The 18,290-nt window shown below is 40.0% G+C and overlaps 1 protein-coding gene across 1 annotated transcript; it reads left to right on the top strand.

The window, feature by feature from the left end:
* The first annotated feature begins 1,521 nt into the window (after positions 1 to 1,521).
* Positions 1,522 to 17,847, top strand: STOM (stomatin). The gene is made up of 7 exons (XM_049832008.1): positions 1,522 to 1,620; positions 8,696 to 8,799; positions 9,676 to 9,748; positions 10,631 to 10,713; positions 13,445 to 13,648; positions 14,151 to 14,285; positions 16,187 to 17,847. The coding sequence occupies exons 1-7, from the start codon at positions 1,572 to 1,574 to the stop codon at positions 16,379 to 16,381; spliced, it is 843 nt and encodes a 280-aa protein (XP_049687965.1). The 5' UTR covers positions 1,522 to 1,571; the 3' UTR covers positions 16,382 to 17,847.
* Positions 17,848 to 18,290: the final 443 nt, after the last annotated feature.

Here is an 18,290-nt window from a genome sequence, read left to right as displayed (position 1 = left end):
CTAATATCATAACAGCAGGTGTCAGCACTGATAAATGCATTAATAGTAACTGTTCACAAGTATGTAAGTAAAGATAAAGGACAGAATGGAATTTTAAAAGGTCGTAAGCACTCAGGGATCTTGAGACAGACTTAGTCATTAGTCTCATATACTGCTAATCTGGATCAGGCTGAAATCAGCTAGCAAAAGTGTGGTAGTAGGAGTTCATGCCAGCAATATAAAGACTGTTCATTAGGGATCTTACTCTCACTGGGAGAAAGTGGTCTTTCACCAATGCTGTTCATATCAGTTGGAGACTTCAAGAAACAGGACTACATTTCAGCATTCAGCACTCCACTCATAGATTCTTCTCAATCAATCAAGCTGCCTAACCAAAAACTTCGCTCCCCTGGTACATAATGGAAAGCAAAATTTATGCTGCCTCCAAGGAGGAGTCTAACCACAGAATAATATCAACACTTAAATCTCTGTGTGTTCTAGTAGTCTAATACCATTCTTTGTTCATAGGTTGCAACGCATTTTACAAAGAAGCTAGCCATTACACACTATCAGTACAACAATGCAATATGATAGATACAGGTTTGTACATGCCTCTCCCTGCCCGTTAATCACCAACATCCCATACATTAATAAAGTTTAAGGAATAGCTGTGAATCATGTATAGTCTTCCTAATTCAGCCTAATAAGAACTCAACATTGGAACTTTTTTCAAATGTGACAATCTTTATGACACCTGGTACGTAATGACTGTATCCTTGTCTCTGTGGGATGAACCTTGTAGAAGAGCAGCAGAGATCACAACTTTGGTGTCTTAAAGAAGGGATGAAAGGTCCAAACTCTCCATGGCAATAGGTCAGGAAGAAAAGCAGTCATACCTAAAACTTGAGGGGAATTTTTGAAAAGCAGGTTTTTCTCTTCAGGATTGTTTTAATTCCCTTCCCATTTTGGACACATGCTTCAGCGTGATCACAGAAAGAAATATGGTGTGCACTAGCATATTACTCCTCAAATGGAGTGGTTAAAAGGTAAATCTTACCCGTTTGAAAGCTGGCCCTTACTCACTCTTTCACGTGAGACCATACCTCAGCCCTTAAAACCCATCAACTTTCATCCCTACGTTAAACCACGCGTGAGGCCAGGGCGCAGCTCGAACTCCCCTTATCGCTCCCCACACGAGGGGCTGACTGGGACCTGCTTACCTCAGGCGTTCCGCCGCCCGCCTGGCCCGCTCTGCTCTCGTTCCCTCGCCATTCCCTCCTTCCTCACACTCCTGTTCCCGCTGCCCTCCTCCCGCCCGCGCTCCAGGCACCGCTTTCCAGCTGCTGCCCGTCCCGACAGGGCGGCTGACCACCTCCACGGCCGCCCCCTCCACATCCCCTCAGGCCACCTCGTCTCCTCAGGTGGCGGGCGGGAATGGAGCGGGGAGGGGAGGGGGGGGGGGGGGGGGCGGCCACGCAACGCGCAACCGCCGCGGCCCCACCCTCGCCTCCCGGGGCAGGGCGGGGCGGGGCGGCAGCGCGGGGCAGCCGGGGCGCGGCGCGGGTAGCTCTGAGGGGACGGCGGCAGCGGCCATGGCAGACCACGAAGCGGGGATGGCGTCTAAAGCCCGCCGGGCGCAAGGTAACCGCGGCAGGGGGGAGAGGGGCTGTCCCCGAGGGGCAGCGGGGGTAGAGGACCCTCAGCCGGTCGCTGCTCGCGGGCTCCGAGCCCCGGGGCGCTTTTGTTGTGGGGGGTGTGTGTGTGTTCTTTTTGTCGGTTTTAATTATTATTTTATTTAGTCGCTGAGGAAAGTTTGCCGATCCTTCCCCAAAGTTAATCCCACGGAAAAAAAAAAAAAAAAAACCACAACAAAAAACCGAGGAGCGGTTCTACCTCGCCTCCCGGGCAGCCTCCCGCCTTCCTCAGCCCCCAGCAGCTCCGCGGCCATTGCCGAGACCGCCCGCCCCCCCCCCCCCCCGCCCCGGGCCCCCTCAGCGCAGGCCGGGCCCCGGCGGGCGGCCCCTCCGCGGCTTCCCCGGCTAACGGCCGGGTGGCGGGACCGGAGCCCCGTGGGTGGCTTTGCCCAGCAATACCACAGCTCCCGGCTTCGGGTTTGTGTGGAAATCGCCCACGGGAAGGGAGAGAAGCATCGCCGACAGTTGGCCCCGCTCGCGGAACTTGGGTTGTGTGTTTCGTTTTCTTGTTAGGGAGCTCGGATCGCTAAGGGGAAAGCTAAACAAATAATTAAGAGCAGAGGCAACAGAAGTGATCCCCGAGGCACTGCGCCAGTAAATGAGAGCAAAAAGAATTTGGCTGTTTACACCGCTAGTGCTTTTCACTTGAGCAACATGTTGGATAGCTGTGACTGGAGGGAGTGATAAAAGTCAGTTGAGTTTCCTCAAGTGGGGCAAGGAAGCTGTAGTTAATTTCTACTTCTTCGTATCGTTACTCTAGTGGGGTTTGGCCTTTCAGTTAGTAGGTGTGAGTGTAACCTGGGTCAGAAAGTTTTGGAGACGATGTACTAAAATAACACGACTTAACAGGTTCTGTCCCTGGAAGCTGGAGCGTTTTCCTGTTACTTCCGTTGTTCAGAAACAGACTACAGAAAAGTCATGGTTTATTTTACGTTTTTGTCATTTGCAACTGGAGAAGGAAGTGTATTTATAAGATCAGTTTATATGCGAAGGCTTTGGCTGGGTAATCTGAGTTGTATAAATAACTGCAGATCTATTTGGGCCCCATGCCTAATGGCACATGCTAGTTCTTGTATCCTCGGAGACGATCTACATTTCATTCTGTAAGTATGTCAGTTATTAATACCTAACAGTGGTCACTCTGATGCTAACCTTGTCTGGGAATCAGCAAGCCTTTCACTTTCCATGCTACCAAGGTTGTTTCTTCTGTAGTTACTGTGTGATGTGTTGTTGTTTTGGAGGCTAAAGCTGGCTACCAATTATTTTTGTCATAATAAAATATCTATAGAGTAAATAGCCAAAATCATTATATCTACTAACCAAAATTTTGTATAATGCCATTTCCCATGTGAAATGCTTTGAGAAGCACCTGAAAAGACATTTAGTTCTCATTGAAGGTAGTATTCCTTATTATTCCTGATTGCTTGCTAATTAACAAACAGTAGAGTAACACCCTTCGGTCATTCTCAGACTATCCTGGATTTGACCGAGCAGCATGGAAGCGGAGATCTCTATCTAGTATTGCTTGCCTTGTATTCAGTCCAGTTGATCTCCCATATGCATTTTGTTTTAAATCTGGTGGGTTGTTTGCACAGTTGTGGGGGAAGGTCCCTTCCTCTCCTCGGACCTAGGAGTCTGGCACATTCTTGCTATTTGACAGTAGTGATGTGCTTGTTCACAATGTGTAGTCTTTGTCTTTGCAGAAGAAAATAAATCACAAGTGAAGTGTATGCCACACCTCAAGTGGTAATGAGAACTTCCACTTTCATCTCAGCCTCCAGCACTAAGTGTTTATTATAAATTGTTAATACTGTTTGATGATCCAAGTCATAATTTCTTGCTAAAGTAATGGTAACTGTTCCAGTCAGCCTTAAGGGATCGAAGGCTGATTCAATTTATTTTTTTTTAATATTCTTTCTCCTTGTTTATTTCTTGAAGATGTACATAATCTATTGCAGACTATCCACAAATAAGATTCCTCTGATTAAATTCCAGGTGAGAGTTTTTAATACCTTGATAATAAGAGAGCAAGAATATTGCAAGTGTTTGAACTGAAGCTGTAGGGCTATATGACAGTGTTCGGTGCTTTAGAAGATCAAGCAAGAGAGGACTGAAGTTAAGTAGCTAGAGCTACTGCAAGTTTAAAAAAAAAATGGACTTTCTGCTGTTGGTGCCTCATCAGCATCTGCAGCATGGAGAACTGCTTCAGACTGACTTTTAATTGTCTTGCAACTCTTTTATTTTAATAGTTGCTTTTAAGTCATAGCTATTCATGATAGCTGAAGTTGCAAAGAGAGGTTATTAAACATTTGTATTTAATAAAATATTAGAATACTAATATGACTTATTTTCAAGTAACTGATTTATTTTTCAGCTTTCTGGGGTTTATAGCTCATATTCCCGTATTGGTATGGCTAGTTCAAATGTACTTTTTTAGACTGGAATTGATAATTCCTTTGCAAATTTCCCACTGTTACGGAAAATTTTTAATTTTGTTCCACGTATACTGCCTTCAGCATATTATTCCAACAGCTAGTTACATATATCTACTTGCTCAAAAGAAACTATACACTGTTTCTAAGAGAAAAGGTGATAGTTATTAATTGCTTGAGATTAGAACCAGGTTTTGCTTTTAATCAGAGGCCTAGCTCATGCCTGGTATTTCTATGTTTAATCTCTTAGAAAGATATCATAATTTGCAATTCCCTAAACTCTATTTGAAATAAACTTGAAGCTTTAAAACCTTTTAAGGAAGGGAAAAAAATATGTATGCATGTCTAAAAGAATGTACTATTTCTGAAACATGGACTTTGAATGTTAATGGTAGCATTTGGTGAATCTGTAGCACCCATATTTTGTAAGTAGTTTGACTTTTAATTAATTACATGAGTTCCAGGGTGTGTTTTCCCTGTTCTTTTTAGTCTAGTTGTTAGAAAATTATGTGAATGCTGGATCTCCAGAGCTGAAGGGATTCTCTTTGTTAACGTGAGATGATCCAAAGTCATGATGTATCTGATGTTACTGCGTGAGCCTATGGCAGTCAGTGCCATAGAGGATGACCGAGTTGATGGAGGAGCAAGATGGGTGGAGGTCCATCTTGTAATGAAACAAACATTGTCTTCCTACAAGGAAAGGAAATAAACTAGGAAATATGAAGGGATTGTTCTTTTTAAATATATGCATTTAAAAATATTAAAGGTCAGATGAAAAGTTAAGCAGGAGTGCTAAAGAAGCGATTGTGCTGCAGTGCAGAAGCCTTCAAGTTGCACAATTGCTCGAGTATTTTTGCATTTTTGATTGGTTGCCTTGATTTGCACACCAATGGCCTGCTATAAATTCAGGTTGTGGGCTTGTCTGTTTCTTAACTTAGAAGAAAATTCAAGTGGAATGGTTAGAGATAGTGGAGTTGGGCTTGTTCTCGTGTAAGTGGGACTTTGAGCATCTTCTCACGGCCAGCAGAGAATAGTTGAAAGAGTTGATGTGCTCATCATTAAAGAATATTATTTCTTAATACAAAATATTCCTGTGATTAATAACAGTTCTATGATTAATAGTAACAGCTGTAATATGATCATTTGTCTTTTTCTTTCATGATTTTCTAGGCCTTGTCTCTGCAAGTCATGGTGCCTTTAAAATGAGGGACAGCTCCCAACCACAGTAGCAGTGGAGAAAATGCAGTGTACTTTGTATGTTTTGAACATAATCTGAGTTTTGGTGGTGTCTGGTTTTTGAAGCCATTACATTGTTTTTCGCATTGCTTTTTCAGCAGCTGCATATGTTACAGTATATTAATATTTAAATATATATCCCCAGCAATTACTGTTAATGATCATGCATCTGTTGTATGAGCAAGGTTTTGGTTTTGTTGTTGGTTGTTTGTTTTTTCTTTGGGAGGAGTAAATTGCATTTTTCCTTACGAATTTAATTATATAATGGTATCAGAAATGACACATGGGGAGTCTGGCTTAGGGAGAAGCAAAACCCACTTCTCAAGTTCCCAGGCAGAACTCTTGCTACAAAACCATTTTTCCTTATTTCTTACTCTAGTTCTCTTTAGCTAATCTTGAATGCTACAGATGCAGCTAAGAAATAAAAGACAAACTTTCTATTCTTGCTTTGCCCCTGGATCACAAAATATGCTGAAAGTCTGTTTTTCAGTAGTTCTCTAGTTGTTTTGTGGGGACTTAGTGAAAAGAATATCTCTTTGAGCTGTCGTTTGACACTGCCTGCCAAAAACAAAGATATGTTTGTCTCTGTTAAAAGGTTCATATGTGATGGGTGAAAGAGGGCTGGGAGGTGGTCTGCTGTAGCCAGCACCCAGTGTGGTGTAAAATCTTTCTTTTTTTGGCATGTTGGCTGGGCAGGGATATGCATCATCTGTGAGAGGTGCATCTGAGGGTGAGAATTACACCTGCACCATCTCTGTTGGTCTCATTTCAGTGCTGTTGAACTAGCTGCTATTTAGAATCCAGTATCAATGAGCCTGACTGAGAAATCTGGCAAGAATGGCCCATTGATGAAGTTATCCAAGTCCCACGAATGAGATGTTAAAAAATCGCAATAAGAAAGCTCATTCCACAGATGCCAAGCATGTTTCTTCTATTTCATATAGTTTTTCACAAGACAGCATCTCTCTTGCTTTTTGTACTGTGAAATAACCACATGACAGGACAACAATTGTTGCTAAATAAAGCGTGCGCTTACTCAATCTTGAAATTTTACATTATTTGAGTTGTGACTTCTACCTTCATGTTCAACAGGGAAGGAAATGGATAATTTTTTTTCTATGCTGTAGTTCTGGTAAGTGCAGGTAGGTGGTTGGTGGTGAAGACTTGATGTTAAACTGTAGAGTAGAACTGAAGCAGGATTCTCAGCTCCTTTAGGTTTATAATAGTTATTAAGTAAAAGAGAGGGGGAGACTTTTCCTCCCTGTCAGTGTAGATTGTGAATACTTTTTATGGTTTTAGGCTGAATAATACCTTGTTGCTAAATGAAAGGTAATGTTCCCTTCACTAATGAGTTTACAGATATTGCTTAATGCTGACAACTGCTTAATACCAATATGCATACGTGATGCATTTCCTTGACTTTCACAGAAGGCCTGGAAGTTACTCCTTTAATCTGGTATTTCCACTATGTAATAATAAACCTGTGGGGGGATATGTTTAGGTAATTTTCCATAAAGAAACTTTAAAATTATGCATGATACGGCACGTCCTTGAGGGTTATTATACTGGCGTGTGACAGGGATACGAATTATAGGTAAGATAGCCAGCTGGCTTCAGAAGCTTTGAGTAACTTCATAAAGTTCAAGATACCGTGTGAGACAAACTGATTATTCTCCACCACCTCCATATTCCATCTTACTTGAAAGTCTAGGAGTACCTTTAAGACCCACAATCAGTGAAAAAGAGGACTGAAAACTTCAGTATTGGTTCCCAGTTATTTTGCTGACTTCTATGACTTTAGTCAAATATTGCAGATCTAAATTTGCAAAGAATATACTATTATTTGCTATTACTCACTGGCAAGGTTAGCAATATCTAATGACTGATCTGTCTCACTTCTCGCTTTATCCAAGGCATATGCTGCTAATGTTGAGTTCAGTTGCAGGCACAACAAAATGCTTACTCATGTACCTGGTTGTTAAATTCAGTGGATATTTTCCAAAATCAAGATTTTGCTTTCTAATAAAATGGGTTCTACTTAAAATAACTAGTTAGGGTGGAGATGAAGAGACTTATTTCTCATAATTGGCCAGTTTTGTTGTACAAGTTGAATTGTAGTTTTGTTTGGTGAATACAGAAAACAATTCATTATATAATTCCAGGTAGAACTAAACTAAAACTTCCAGATTCTTTAATGCAATTTCTTTCTAAGCAAGCTGCTGAACGCAGTCTATTAGATAACAAGACTCCAGTCCTTTAAGTATTTGTTGCATTTATCAAGTTATGATAACGTTTGCGTATTTGCAGCACTGAAAGGGGGTATTTACAGTTCAGCAAAATCAGGGAGTGTGGTCCTGAAGCAATAGTCGTTCATCTGAATGTGAGAATTGTGTTTTTTCTAAGCTTTGTGGGTGCTTCTTAGCACTTCGTACTTTTGGCTTTTTAAAGGATGGAGTGAGAAGGATGAATTTCAGTATCTCCACAGTAGGAACGCAATAGCTCTAAGTTCTTGGTTTCACCCTGGGATATCCCCAGTTGGCAGTGGGCTCCTGGCAGCCTGTTAGGAGTCTTAGCTGGCAGGATAAGAAACTTCCTATAGCTTTCTGAATGCTTCCCAGCACGTCTGCATTTCGTCATGGCGCACTGCTTTTTTTAGCTGTGTAATATTTGAAACCACTAGCTCTTGTTGTTCATTGATTCTGGAAATACCTTCAATTGGTGTCATTTCATGACAGAGAACTGTCACGTTCATTTCCTAAGCATAAGGAGTCTTTGGCCAAGAAGTGCTTTGTAGAGACTTTATTTCATGTCCAGCTAATCCCATACCACACCTTATCCTACTTCCTAGATATAACAGTTCTGAGAATTGTTGTCTTAGATCTGCACCCATCACAGCTGGAACATAAACCGAATTCTAAATGTCCTGTCACCAGAATGGATAGGCTATGGGGTATTTGCATTTCACTCATTAAGCAAGTGTTGCTCTGACTTCCTTAGACAATAAAAGAACAGGATTTCTACTGCTGCCTATTGGTCATTCTGCTAGAGAAAACTGGGGAAGAGGGAGGCATTTGAGAGTCTATATTTAAATGTTAGCATACTTAATTCTGCATAAATGTTACTTGGACCACATTCTGCCCTCAGCTATCTTGTGCAACTTCTAGAGACTAGTGAAAATGAAAGCAGAATTTGGCTTTTAATTTGACTTCTGATCCAAACATAATGAGTTTGGCCAGAGGAGTAGTGCTAACGGTGGCTTATCTCAAGGAATATTTAACATAAATATTGTAGGCACTTTCTTTAACAGGCAGTCTTGGTTTTAAAAGTCTGAAAATTTCTGCTCTTTTCTTGCAGATGACTCTGATACTGGCCTTGGTTTGTGTGGATGGATCCTCGTGATCGCTTCACTTTTTTTCACCGTTATTACATTTCCTGTATCAATCTGGATGTGCATAAAGGTAAAATTGTTCACTGCTAAGTTGGATTAAAACTTTAAACAATGCAGATGCTTCCTGGTGGTTATTATTGTTCTCTATTTTATGTATTTGTTTTAAACACAAATTAATCTAATGCTATTCTTTCTTGAACTATAGCAGACCCCAGTATTTCAGTGCATTAATCTTCAGTGCTATTACAGTATTTAGTCAAAACGGGTTTTGCATTGACATCTTTACTACATCCGCCCAGTTGTCATTAGTATATAAGCTAGTTTGGAAAATCAGAATAATTGCAAGAACACACTCTTGGAGGACTGATTTAATTTTTTTTTTTTTTTTAAGGAGATCTCTCCCTATATATATAGGTGTGTAAATATGAAGTACGTAAACCTAAATATATAAGTGTGCATATATGTGGCTGTGTGTGACAGATTCATAGAGACTGTGTCATCTGTGATCACTTCGAGCTTGATGTTTTCAGTTTCCAGACTGGAGGAAATAACTCCTACTTTGTTTTGGCTAATATACAGCATCAGAATTAGAGCTGGGAAAATCTCTGCTGGGTCACATCTACTGCACTTTGTTTTGTTGTTGCTAGGATATTCCTGATGGCTACTTCTAGTGCTTGGTCCTGCCCAGATGACGTGCTGTTGCTTCTGCTGTTGATAAATGGTGCCACAGTCTGAAGAATATTTCTTGTGGAATATCGTCCTGATTGTTCTTTCTGCTGTTTGCTTTTTGACAATAAAGTTTAGGCTAAAATTCTCAAAAGCAGCCAGTATAGAAATGTATGTTACATCTGAGACTCCAGACTGTCTTAGACTACTGTATATATAGTTTGGAATCCATCACATGGTTTCAGGAAACCCTTGCATGACACCCAACTATTTATTGCAGATTATAAAGGAATACGAGAGAGCCATCATATTCAGACTTGGACGCATCTTAAAAGGAGGAGCAAAGGGACCAGGTATGTCCTGGAGAGTGTTCTTACTTAATATTTGTTCTAATTAAGTCATCAGCAAAATAATAGCTGTCTAGAGGCATTGCATTAGACTGACAAATGGATTTCTCAAGAATTTTGTAACTTCCAGTGAGAGGATGTGTTACTTTATATGGAGAAGATGGTAAACTAATTATCTGTGTGCGTTACCCAGTTCTCCTTAGTTAATGCATGGTCTTCAGGTAGAATCAAAAGCACAGAATGTAAGGGGAGGAATAATGGCATCAAATGTGCTATTTTAAAAAAGAAGTTTAATATGTCAGTTAAAACCTGAATGGTCTGAAAGCCTTGATGTTCTTCAAAAGAAATAGAAGCAATTAAATTATTTGATAGTTTTGAAAAGTTTCCTGTGTATAGTAGAAATTCTGATGAGATCTGAAGGAATGTTATTTTCAGCTGTTGCTCCTGCTGCTCAGAGTGACAGAGAGGCGCAATAGCTTCTTCCTGCATTTTCATCTGGGTTTTGCAATACTCCCACATTGCTGTAAAGTTGAAGAATTACAGTAATCCAGCAGAACAAAAGGAGGTTGATAGTTTCTACTGACCAGAATTAGGCCCCACCAGTAACTATGTGGGACAGATTTTCAGAAGTAGCTGTTAAGAGTTCTGGGTTTTTTTCCAAATTTTAAAGAGTTCTAAACAAGTTAGACCTGAATAAATTGAAGTTTCTCAGCATACTTTATTGAAAATCTTAGCCTGGTTTGAAGGCTACTAACGAACATGCTGCTGAGCTCGGTACAAAGAAGGCTATATAGCTACAGTGGTTGGGCTTAAGCTTATTTCAGTAGCAAGTTTCATCTGTTTTAATGACCCATTTTGACATCTTCTTGAATGGATTTTTTTGTACAGGTTTGTTTTTTGTCCTGCCCTGCACAGACAGCTTCATCAAAGTTGATATGAGGACCATCTCTTTTGATATTCCTCCCCAAGAGGTGAGTTTGCACTTGCCTTCGTATCTGCTGAAGTGTATGCAGATTTTTTTGCACTTTCTTTTTCCTTTCCCCCTCTCAGTATTGGGTAGCATGTAGGTTTAATATAGATTTAATATAGATTTCTTGTGCAGGTTCAATGTATTGTGAAGAATACATACATCCTTTAGTAATACCATTCTATAAGAGAAGATCCCTGAAAGAAAACAAATTATGCTTTCCTCTAAGGAACAAATAAGATAACTTAATACTGTCCAAGAGCTAGAATGGGAGGGGTTTGGAATGAAGACTGCTGGACTTCATGCAGCATCTCTAATTGTTTCTGTGAAATCTGGAAGATTTCCAGAAGCAGCAGTGATGTTTCCTATGCCAATTTACTTTTGCATCTAGGTGTAGAAAGTAGCTAAAATAATGGGATGAAATTATTATATACATCAAATGCTATTAATAGCAACTCTGGGTAATGGTCCACTCACGTGGGTTTTGTGTACGTGTTGCTTCGATGTCCTGCTATGCGCAGGAACATTACAAAGATGTACTGTACCTAATGTCATCTGATGTCTTTCAGTTTGAAGGTCCTAAAGAACAGAAAAATTACTTTTATTTCTAGTCCGTTTTTCCTTGGACATCTTTAGCAGAATCTCTCTACAGCATTAAGCTAGCTGAACTCAGTGATGCCAACTCAATGGATAACAAAAGAATGAAAAACAACTAGCCCTCTAAAAATAAGTTAGTGAACAATTGTATGTTGATGATTATAACTATATCCCTCATGTATCTGAAGTATTTTGCAAGACAAAGATGCCTGATGCAACCTGTCTGGTGCTTCTGTTTCCTGTCATATTTGCTAGTCGGTTTATTGCTCATCATTAGTTGTAGATTTAGACAAATGGCAACTGTCATGGTACACTCTAAAGGGTAATTGGTAGAAACCTAATCACTGGCAGGCAAAATGTGCTTGCAGCTGCTGATGTGCCATTAGTGAAGCCATCAGTTCTACAGTTTTTCTTTGGCTTGATTAAATTATGCTTATGGATTTAGGTTGGTTTGTTTCAGTGGGTAACAGCAGAAATACATTTTATTCGTACAACATGATTTCTGTGCATGCTACTTATTCTTTGTCTATCTTATGCTATTATGAAAAGCCTGCTAAAATGGTAGTTTGGGGAAGGACACGTCAGGTAAGTCTTGAGGGTCAGGTAACTCACATGTCCCTCTCTTGTTGAATAACATAATAATAATTGTCTAATTAGGACACCTCATCCCATGGTCGTGCAGCATATTTCAATCTCTTTTTAACTTAACTTTAAAATACAATTAATATTAATGCTTCTTTCTCTTCTAAACCTTCAAGAGCATCTGTCTTTATCTTTGCAAGTACATCTTTTGCTTAACATACAAGTGTTAAATTCAGTAAATCACCTGAATCTAGCTCTGAGAATGTTCACAAATTGGATTTCGTGTGCAACTTGTCAAGAAATCACCACATACTCTTTTAGTAGCACAAGGTGGCATTTCAGTCACAAGTACCTCCAAGAAGGACAATGAAGTGCCAGATAATAACAGATATATTTCTAATTAAATATTGAAGTAAGGCTGACACCCATGCAGCTGGCCACTGGGATGGGCAAAACCAATTTTGTCAGTAGCTAGACATACTTCAGTGAAACCTTCCAGTCTTTTCTAAAATGTCTCATGGGTATGGCTCTCGGTTTCTCTAAGCTTCATTATACGCTGACACCCTTTTTTACAAAGTTTCTGCATTCATGTAAAGTAACTTACACAGCCACTGCTGTGCTAGACTTTCTGGCATTGGCCATTCTTATGTTATGGAATAAGCAGTAATTGAGAACTGCCTTCAGCTACAGTCACACCTGCAGTATGGGAAAATCTCATTTATGATGTTTCTTTGACTGTGCAGCTCAAATACACTGCCTTTTCCCTCGCCTTATTTTTAAATAGGTTGCATGTTTTGCCCTTGTTTTGTGAACTGACATACCTGCAGAGTTATGTCTTGCTAAATCAATAGTTTTGTGACTGAAGTTAAATACAAGTGAAAATCTAATGTGTCCTAAATTTGCAATTATACTCATTATTAACCTTTTTTTCTCTGTACAGAAACATCAAATGAGCCTCTCATAAATGTTTCCAGTGTATGCTCTTAACTAGAGTGCTTTAACCCATTTTGAATGTAGTGGTCCGATACTCCTGTCTCTGCATTTAAACAAAATAACTTTGAGTGCTAATGTCTTGGAGCCTTTTCTGTTACCCTGGTCCTTCATTATGCATACCTCTTGCATTTCTGTGCAGTCAATCTGCCTCTTACACATCTGTTACTAGAAGCCTCACCAAAATACAGCAGCTGGACTTGCCTGGTTATGAGCAGACTTCGGCCTCTTCAGGGATCTGCTTGGTAGAGTAACATGGGATACAGTGAATTTGAAGAACCGAGTTAGAAATAACATTATGGCAAAGCTAACAGAATTTATTTTTCAATGGGAAGTGTTCTAATCTTGTATTTAGTCTTAGCTTCGCAGAGCTATACTGGAAGGTTTGTGCATCTGAACATAGACATGTTCACATGCAGCATATGTGTATAAGACCTTTTGTTTTCAAGATAGTTGCTTTATCCTGGGAAAAACCAGGAGTTTGTTGAGTAAAATAAATAGAGAATTATCATTATATTCAATAAATACATGCTTAATTATTATATGCTTTCCCCATTGCTTTTTAGATCTTGACCAAGGACTCTGTGACAGTTAATGTAGACGGAGTGGTTTATTACAGAGTTCAGAATGCCACCCTTGCTGTAGCAAATATCACAAATGCTGACTCAGCTACCCGTCTTTTAGCACAGACTACTTTGAGGAATGTTCTGGGGACCAAAAACCTTTCTCAGATTCTCTCTGATCGTGAAGAAATTGCACACAGCATGCAGGTATGAGTAACTTTACCTGAGCAATCCATCAATCAGTTAAGCAGCAATCCCATAGATAACTTACAGGTCAGGATTTATTTTACTTTTGAAGTGATAAGCCAAGTTGTGATTTGGAGCTTTAGGTAAAACCCAAACAAGAGCTATTGGGATGGCATTCTGTATAATAAAAATGAGTGACTAAAGCAATAATGGACTGGTGGGGCTAGCAAGTGGGAATGAGGGGTACGGGAGAGGAGGGCTTCCCTGGATCATTATGTCAATACTCCGCTGTTGAAGGAAGTTATGCTGCGGAATTCCTTCAATATATTAATCAAGCTCTGGGGGTTTTTGTTAGTTTACAACAGTTATGCTTTTATAATTATCAAATCATAATATAAAAACAAAAGCCCTTAAAGTCCAAGAATTGTAAGATAATTCATTTGGTTTGTTGGTCATTCTTCAAATTTGGACATTCATTTGCAGCCAGGTAGATGGCTTAACTTAATTGTCCTGCCTTATATAGGCCACGCTTGATGAGGCAACAGATGATTGGGGCATTAAGGTGGAACGTGTGGAGATCAAGGATGTGAAATTACCTGTCCAGCTGCAAAGAGCAATGGCTGCAGAAGCAGAAGCTGCCCGGGAGGCAAGAGCTAAGGTAGTAACATCACCGTGTGGGTCTAGATTTATTTAAATTTTTTTTTCTTCATGAATAATTCAGTGTGGTGATGTAGAGGATGAACATTCTCAGCCAGATTGTGTTGTAGCAAATAGGAGTGCAGGGCAGGATTTTTGTGGATTTGTGTCTGGGTACTTGTTCTATTTCATTGTGGTTAATGCAGGTGAGATTTCCTTCAAAAATGCAGAATCTCTTTATTTTTTTCCACACTCCAAGAACAAATCATAAATGGAACAATTTTGAGGTTATTAGCTGGAGCCTGCAGTGAATTAGAAGCCAAACTTACTTCCAGACTTCTCCTGACTAGCCCTGATTTTAGGCAAGTCCTTTGTTTTCTGTCTGTTACTTCATATGAGAAACAAAACAGCTGTAATACTTAAGTTTTGTCACCCTTAAGCTGACCAGTGATCATTTTGGTCATGACGTCTTATTCTCTTCTGAGGTGGGAGAAGGTGATACTAAATATTGAAGTTTGGAGTAAAAATCCTCAGGGGCAGTTAGAGCTGTCCTTTTCTGGGACTAGGCAAGTTAGCTTTTTCCCTTAATGTTCTGTGCCCTGCAATTTGTCTCCTCTGGTGGTTTGTTAATGCCATCTGGAAAACTTATTTTGACCTCCATAGATGCAACTGTAGATTCTGGTTTTTTAAAAAAAACAAACGAACAAAAAACCCTAGCTGTCCAAAAAACCCACTTTTTTGGTAGACTATGCTGATAGATGAGGGTTTCTGGTAGATAGTGGTGGTCTGTTGAGCTGCCTACCAGTAGAAAAATGGAACTTGTATTCTAAATACTAAAAATTTGTCTTGGCAAAGGGAGGTTTACTAGAGTTCATCTAAAGCCATGAAGATTAAATGTAATCTTAAGATGTTCATCTCTCACACACACACGAGTGATTTTTATGCACATATATATGACTGATTTTCATATCTGCCACTTAATTACAAGTTTCATTAACTTTAACCTATCTTCAGGTTCTAATTACAAAATTTATTTTTTATTTTCATGGGAAATAAATGGTAAACTGAATTTCATTACGCTTCAGGGTTAGCAATTATTGAATGTGAAGTTGGTGGTGCACCTAGGAAAAGATCTTTAAGCCTACATTAGTGCTCCAAGTATTAAAGTCTACTTTTTTTTTAAGCTTAATTACTTTGTGATTATTTTTTATTATTACTATGATTTATTCTGACGTTTAAAAGACTATTGTGTCTTCTCAATAGAACTCTGTAGGGCAATATGCACTTGCCTATGCTGATAGGCTTGTAAATTGCCTCACCAATAACTTACCTGTTAAAACCGTGGCATCCTCCAATCCAGCCATCCTTTACAAATATTCAAAAAATATTTATATTGTCCCAGTGCAGAAGGGCCCTGCTTGTAAAGAAGTGCATGACCACAAATCTGTCCCTATTGAGCTCATAATTAAAAAGAATGAGGGAATAAAAAGGTATTTCCCCAGTAAGAAACATACCATTCACCTGTCAGGCCCTTGTAGAGACAAAAAAATACAGCTTTAAGTAAAAAGTATTTTCAGATACGTGAGGGGAGTGCCTTCTGGTTTTGAGAGGCAGTGCTGAAAGAAGCACAAAAGAAGTTTTTGAAAATAGCACAAATGCCCCCATTGCATTGCCAGCTTTTGTGATCTGGCATCCTGATACTGAATGGGAGAAAGACAGGCCTACAGGGCCTTGGAAGCAAACAGGAGTAGCTTATGTCCTAGCAAGAGAAAAGGCAGAACCGGTGAAAGAACAGGGGAGGTCGCTTGATCAAAGTGATGAGCAGTGTCTTTGGTTTATGACTAACAGCTCAAGTCATCCTACAGATTTCTAATTTATTACTGTGCCAGAATGAATTCCATTTCATTCATTTTGCCTCCCCAGGTAATTGCAGCTGAGGGTGAAATGAACGCTTCCAGGGCCCTGAAAGAGGCATCCATGGTTATTACAGAGTCCCCTGCTGCTCTTCAGCTTCGTTATTTGCAGACCTTGACCACCATTGCTGCGGAGAAGAACTCCACCATCGTCTTCCCATTGCCCATAAATATGCTGCAGGGCATCATAGGTGCAAATCGCTAGGTAGAGTAGGGGGAGAGAGTTCGGAGTGGGGTTGTTTTTGCTACAGCAACTGTTTGCAATACTGAATTCCCTGTGTATTATAGCTTATGGCGGTGTTAACAAAGTGGATTTGCTGAGGAACCTCTTTTGTTATACTAAGTGTGTTATAAAACTTTATACATAAATGTTTGTGAATATGGGCAATCAAAACATTTGAAATTGAAAACCTCTCAAAATGAGTACAAGCGGATTGTGATCTTAAAGAAGCGGGTATTCATACTATCCTGGGTGGGACACCTTTAATCTGTAACCTTCTGTTTTCAAATAGTATATAAAACCATTTGTGGTGAAGGTGAGATGATCCAACGTTTGAAAGGAGAAGCATTCCTTTTAATAAATGGGTCTGTAGCCCTGTAAGGGAAGCGGCACAGCCCTAACTGTATTCTCTTGGAGTGTAGCTTTATGTGATGAAGTCATTGGATTGCTGTCACGTGGATTGGAAAAGTAACAGAAATTGATAACAGGAGTGAGAATACTATACTGGGTACTTCTGAGAATCAGGCTCATGCTCTCTAAAACAGTCCTCCATTCATGAGAAACAGTTGTTAGTGGAACTTTCCATCTCTGTTCTGCCACACAGAAATGGCACAAACATGCCGTAGTTACGGATACAATATGCTTGCATTCACTGATGGGCTGTTCTGTTGTTAGGGTGGTGTGCCTGTATAGATTTATGCTTCTTCAAAGCACTGAAAAGTTGTTGGGTCTGCCTTTATCTCTCTCTCTTAAAAAAGCCAAAGTACTGACTCCTGCATTTTATCCAGGTCTAAAACCTGCTTCTCTAGGAAGTCAGACCTCTGTAATTGGCGGGGGGTGGTGATGTTTAACAGAAGATGCTGTACTGTTTGTGTATCTGTTCTAACAAATCAGTGATTTACCTGCTGGTGCTGCTTCTGAGCAGACCTGTTGTATTTGTTGTGACACGAAGGGCTTATACTTAATACCAAAAGCATATAATCTTCAGTTCGTGTAGTCTTGAGCTGTAAGCCTGTTAAACTGTGTTCATATTTTGTACCTGTTTAGTAGATGTAATTACAGATTAAAATGAGAATAATTAGAGTCTGGGGGTGGGGAGAGGCTCTTCAGGCTACCACCATTGCCGACTTTGGCATCCGGTCTTCAATTACTGGGAGGTGGCAATGAAAATGAAAAGCCAAGATTAATGATGTAAGTGCCCTTCTTACAGTGGCCAGCATAAAGTTCCTAACATGTTTTTTAGTCACTTTTCTGGTACTATCAGTTGTGTATTCACAGGTATTTTAGTAAGGGCAAGGTCTGTCTACCTCTGCCTTGATACACTGTGCCTTTGTCACTGTAGGAGAAGATGCCCAAGTGCTCTTAGGGCTTGAGCTAATCAGCACTGTTTCCTTTCTGCCTGTTTGCTGTGAATGTTTTTTGTCCTCTGCATCATAAAAGCAATATACCTATCTGCATGCGTTTGTCAGTACTTCAGTTAATGTAAGCTGAGCTTGACTTTTTGGTGGGAGAGGGGTCAGAAATATGGTTAACAAAGCTATAATAATTAGTGTTACTGTGCTCAGGCACTTGAAGTGGGAAATGGAGTAACTGCACAGCTTGAGGTTAATCCTTGGGGACGATGAGTGAATCTGTAACTCCCACTGCTGTTGCTGTAAATGGCCACCCCTGGGAATTCTTGTTGACACCAGGAGCACGCTTTTTGCTCTCATCCTGAATAAAAAAAACCCATGCTGTTTACCAACAAGTAACTTTCTGAAAGAGTAGGATACTGTTAATTTATCTTAAATGCTAATAATTCTGGTGAGGGGAAAGCAGAACAATCCCCAAACCCCAAAAGTCATTTCTGTAACCATTTAGTAGGAAGTGCATGTGCAAAAGATGGCACAAAGAA

The sequence above is a fragment of the Accipiter gentilis genome, chromosome 29, assembly GCF_929443795.1.
Source record: "Accipiter gentilis chromosome 29, bAccGen1.1, whole genome shotgun sequence".
Classification (NCBI taxonomy): Eukaryota; Metazoa; Chordata; class Aves; order Accipitriformes; family Accipitridae; genus Astur; species Astur gentilis.
This window is presented reverse-complemented; position numbering and strand designations above follow the sequence as displayed.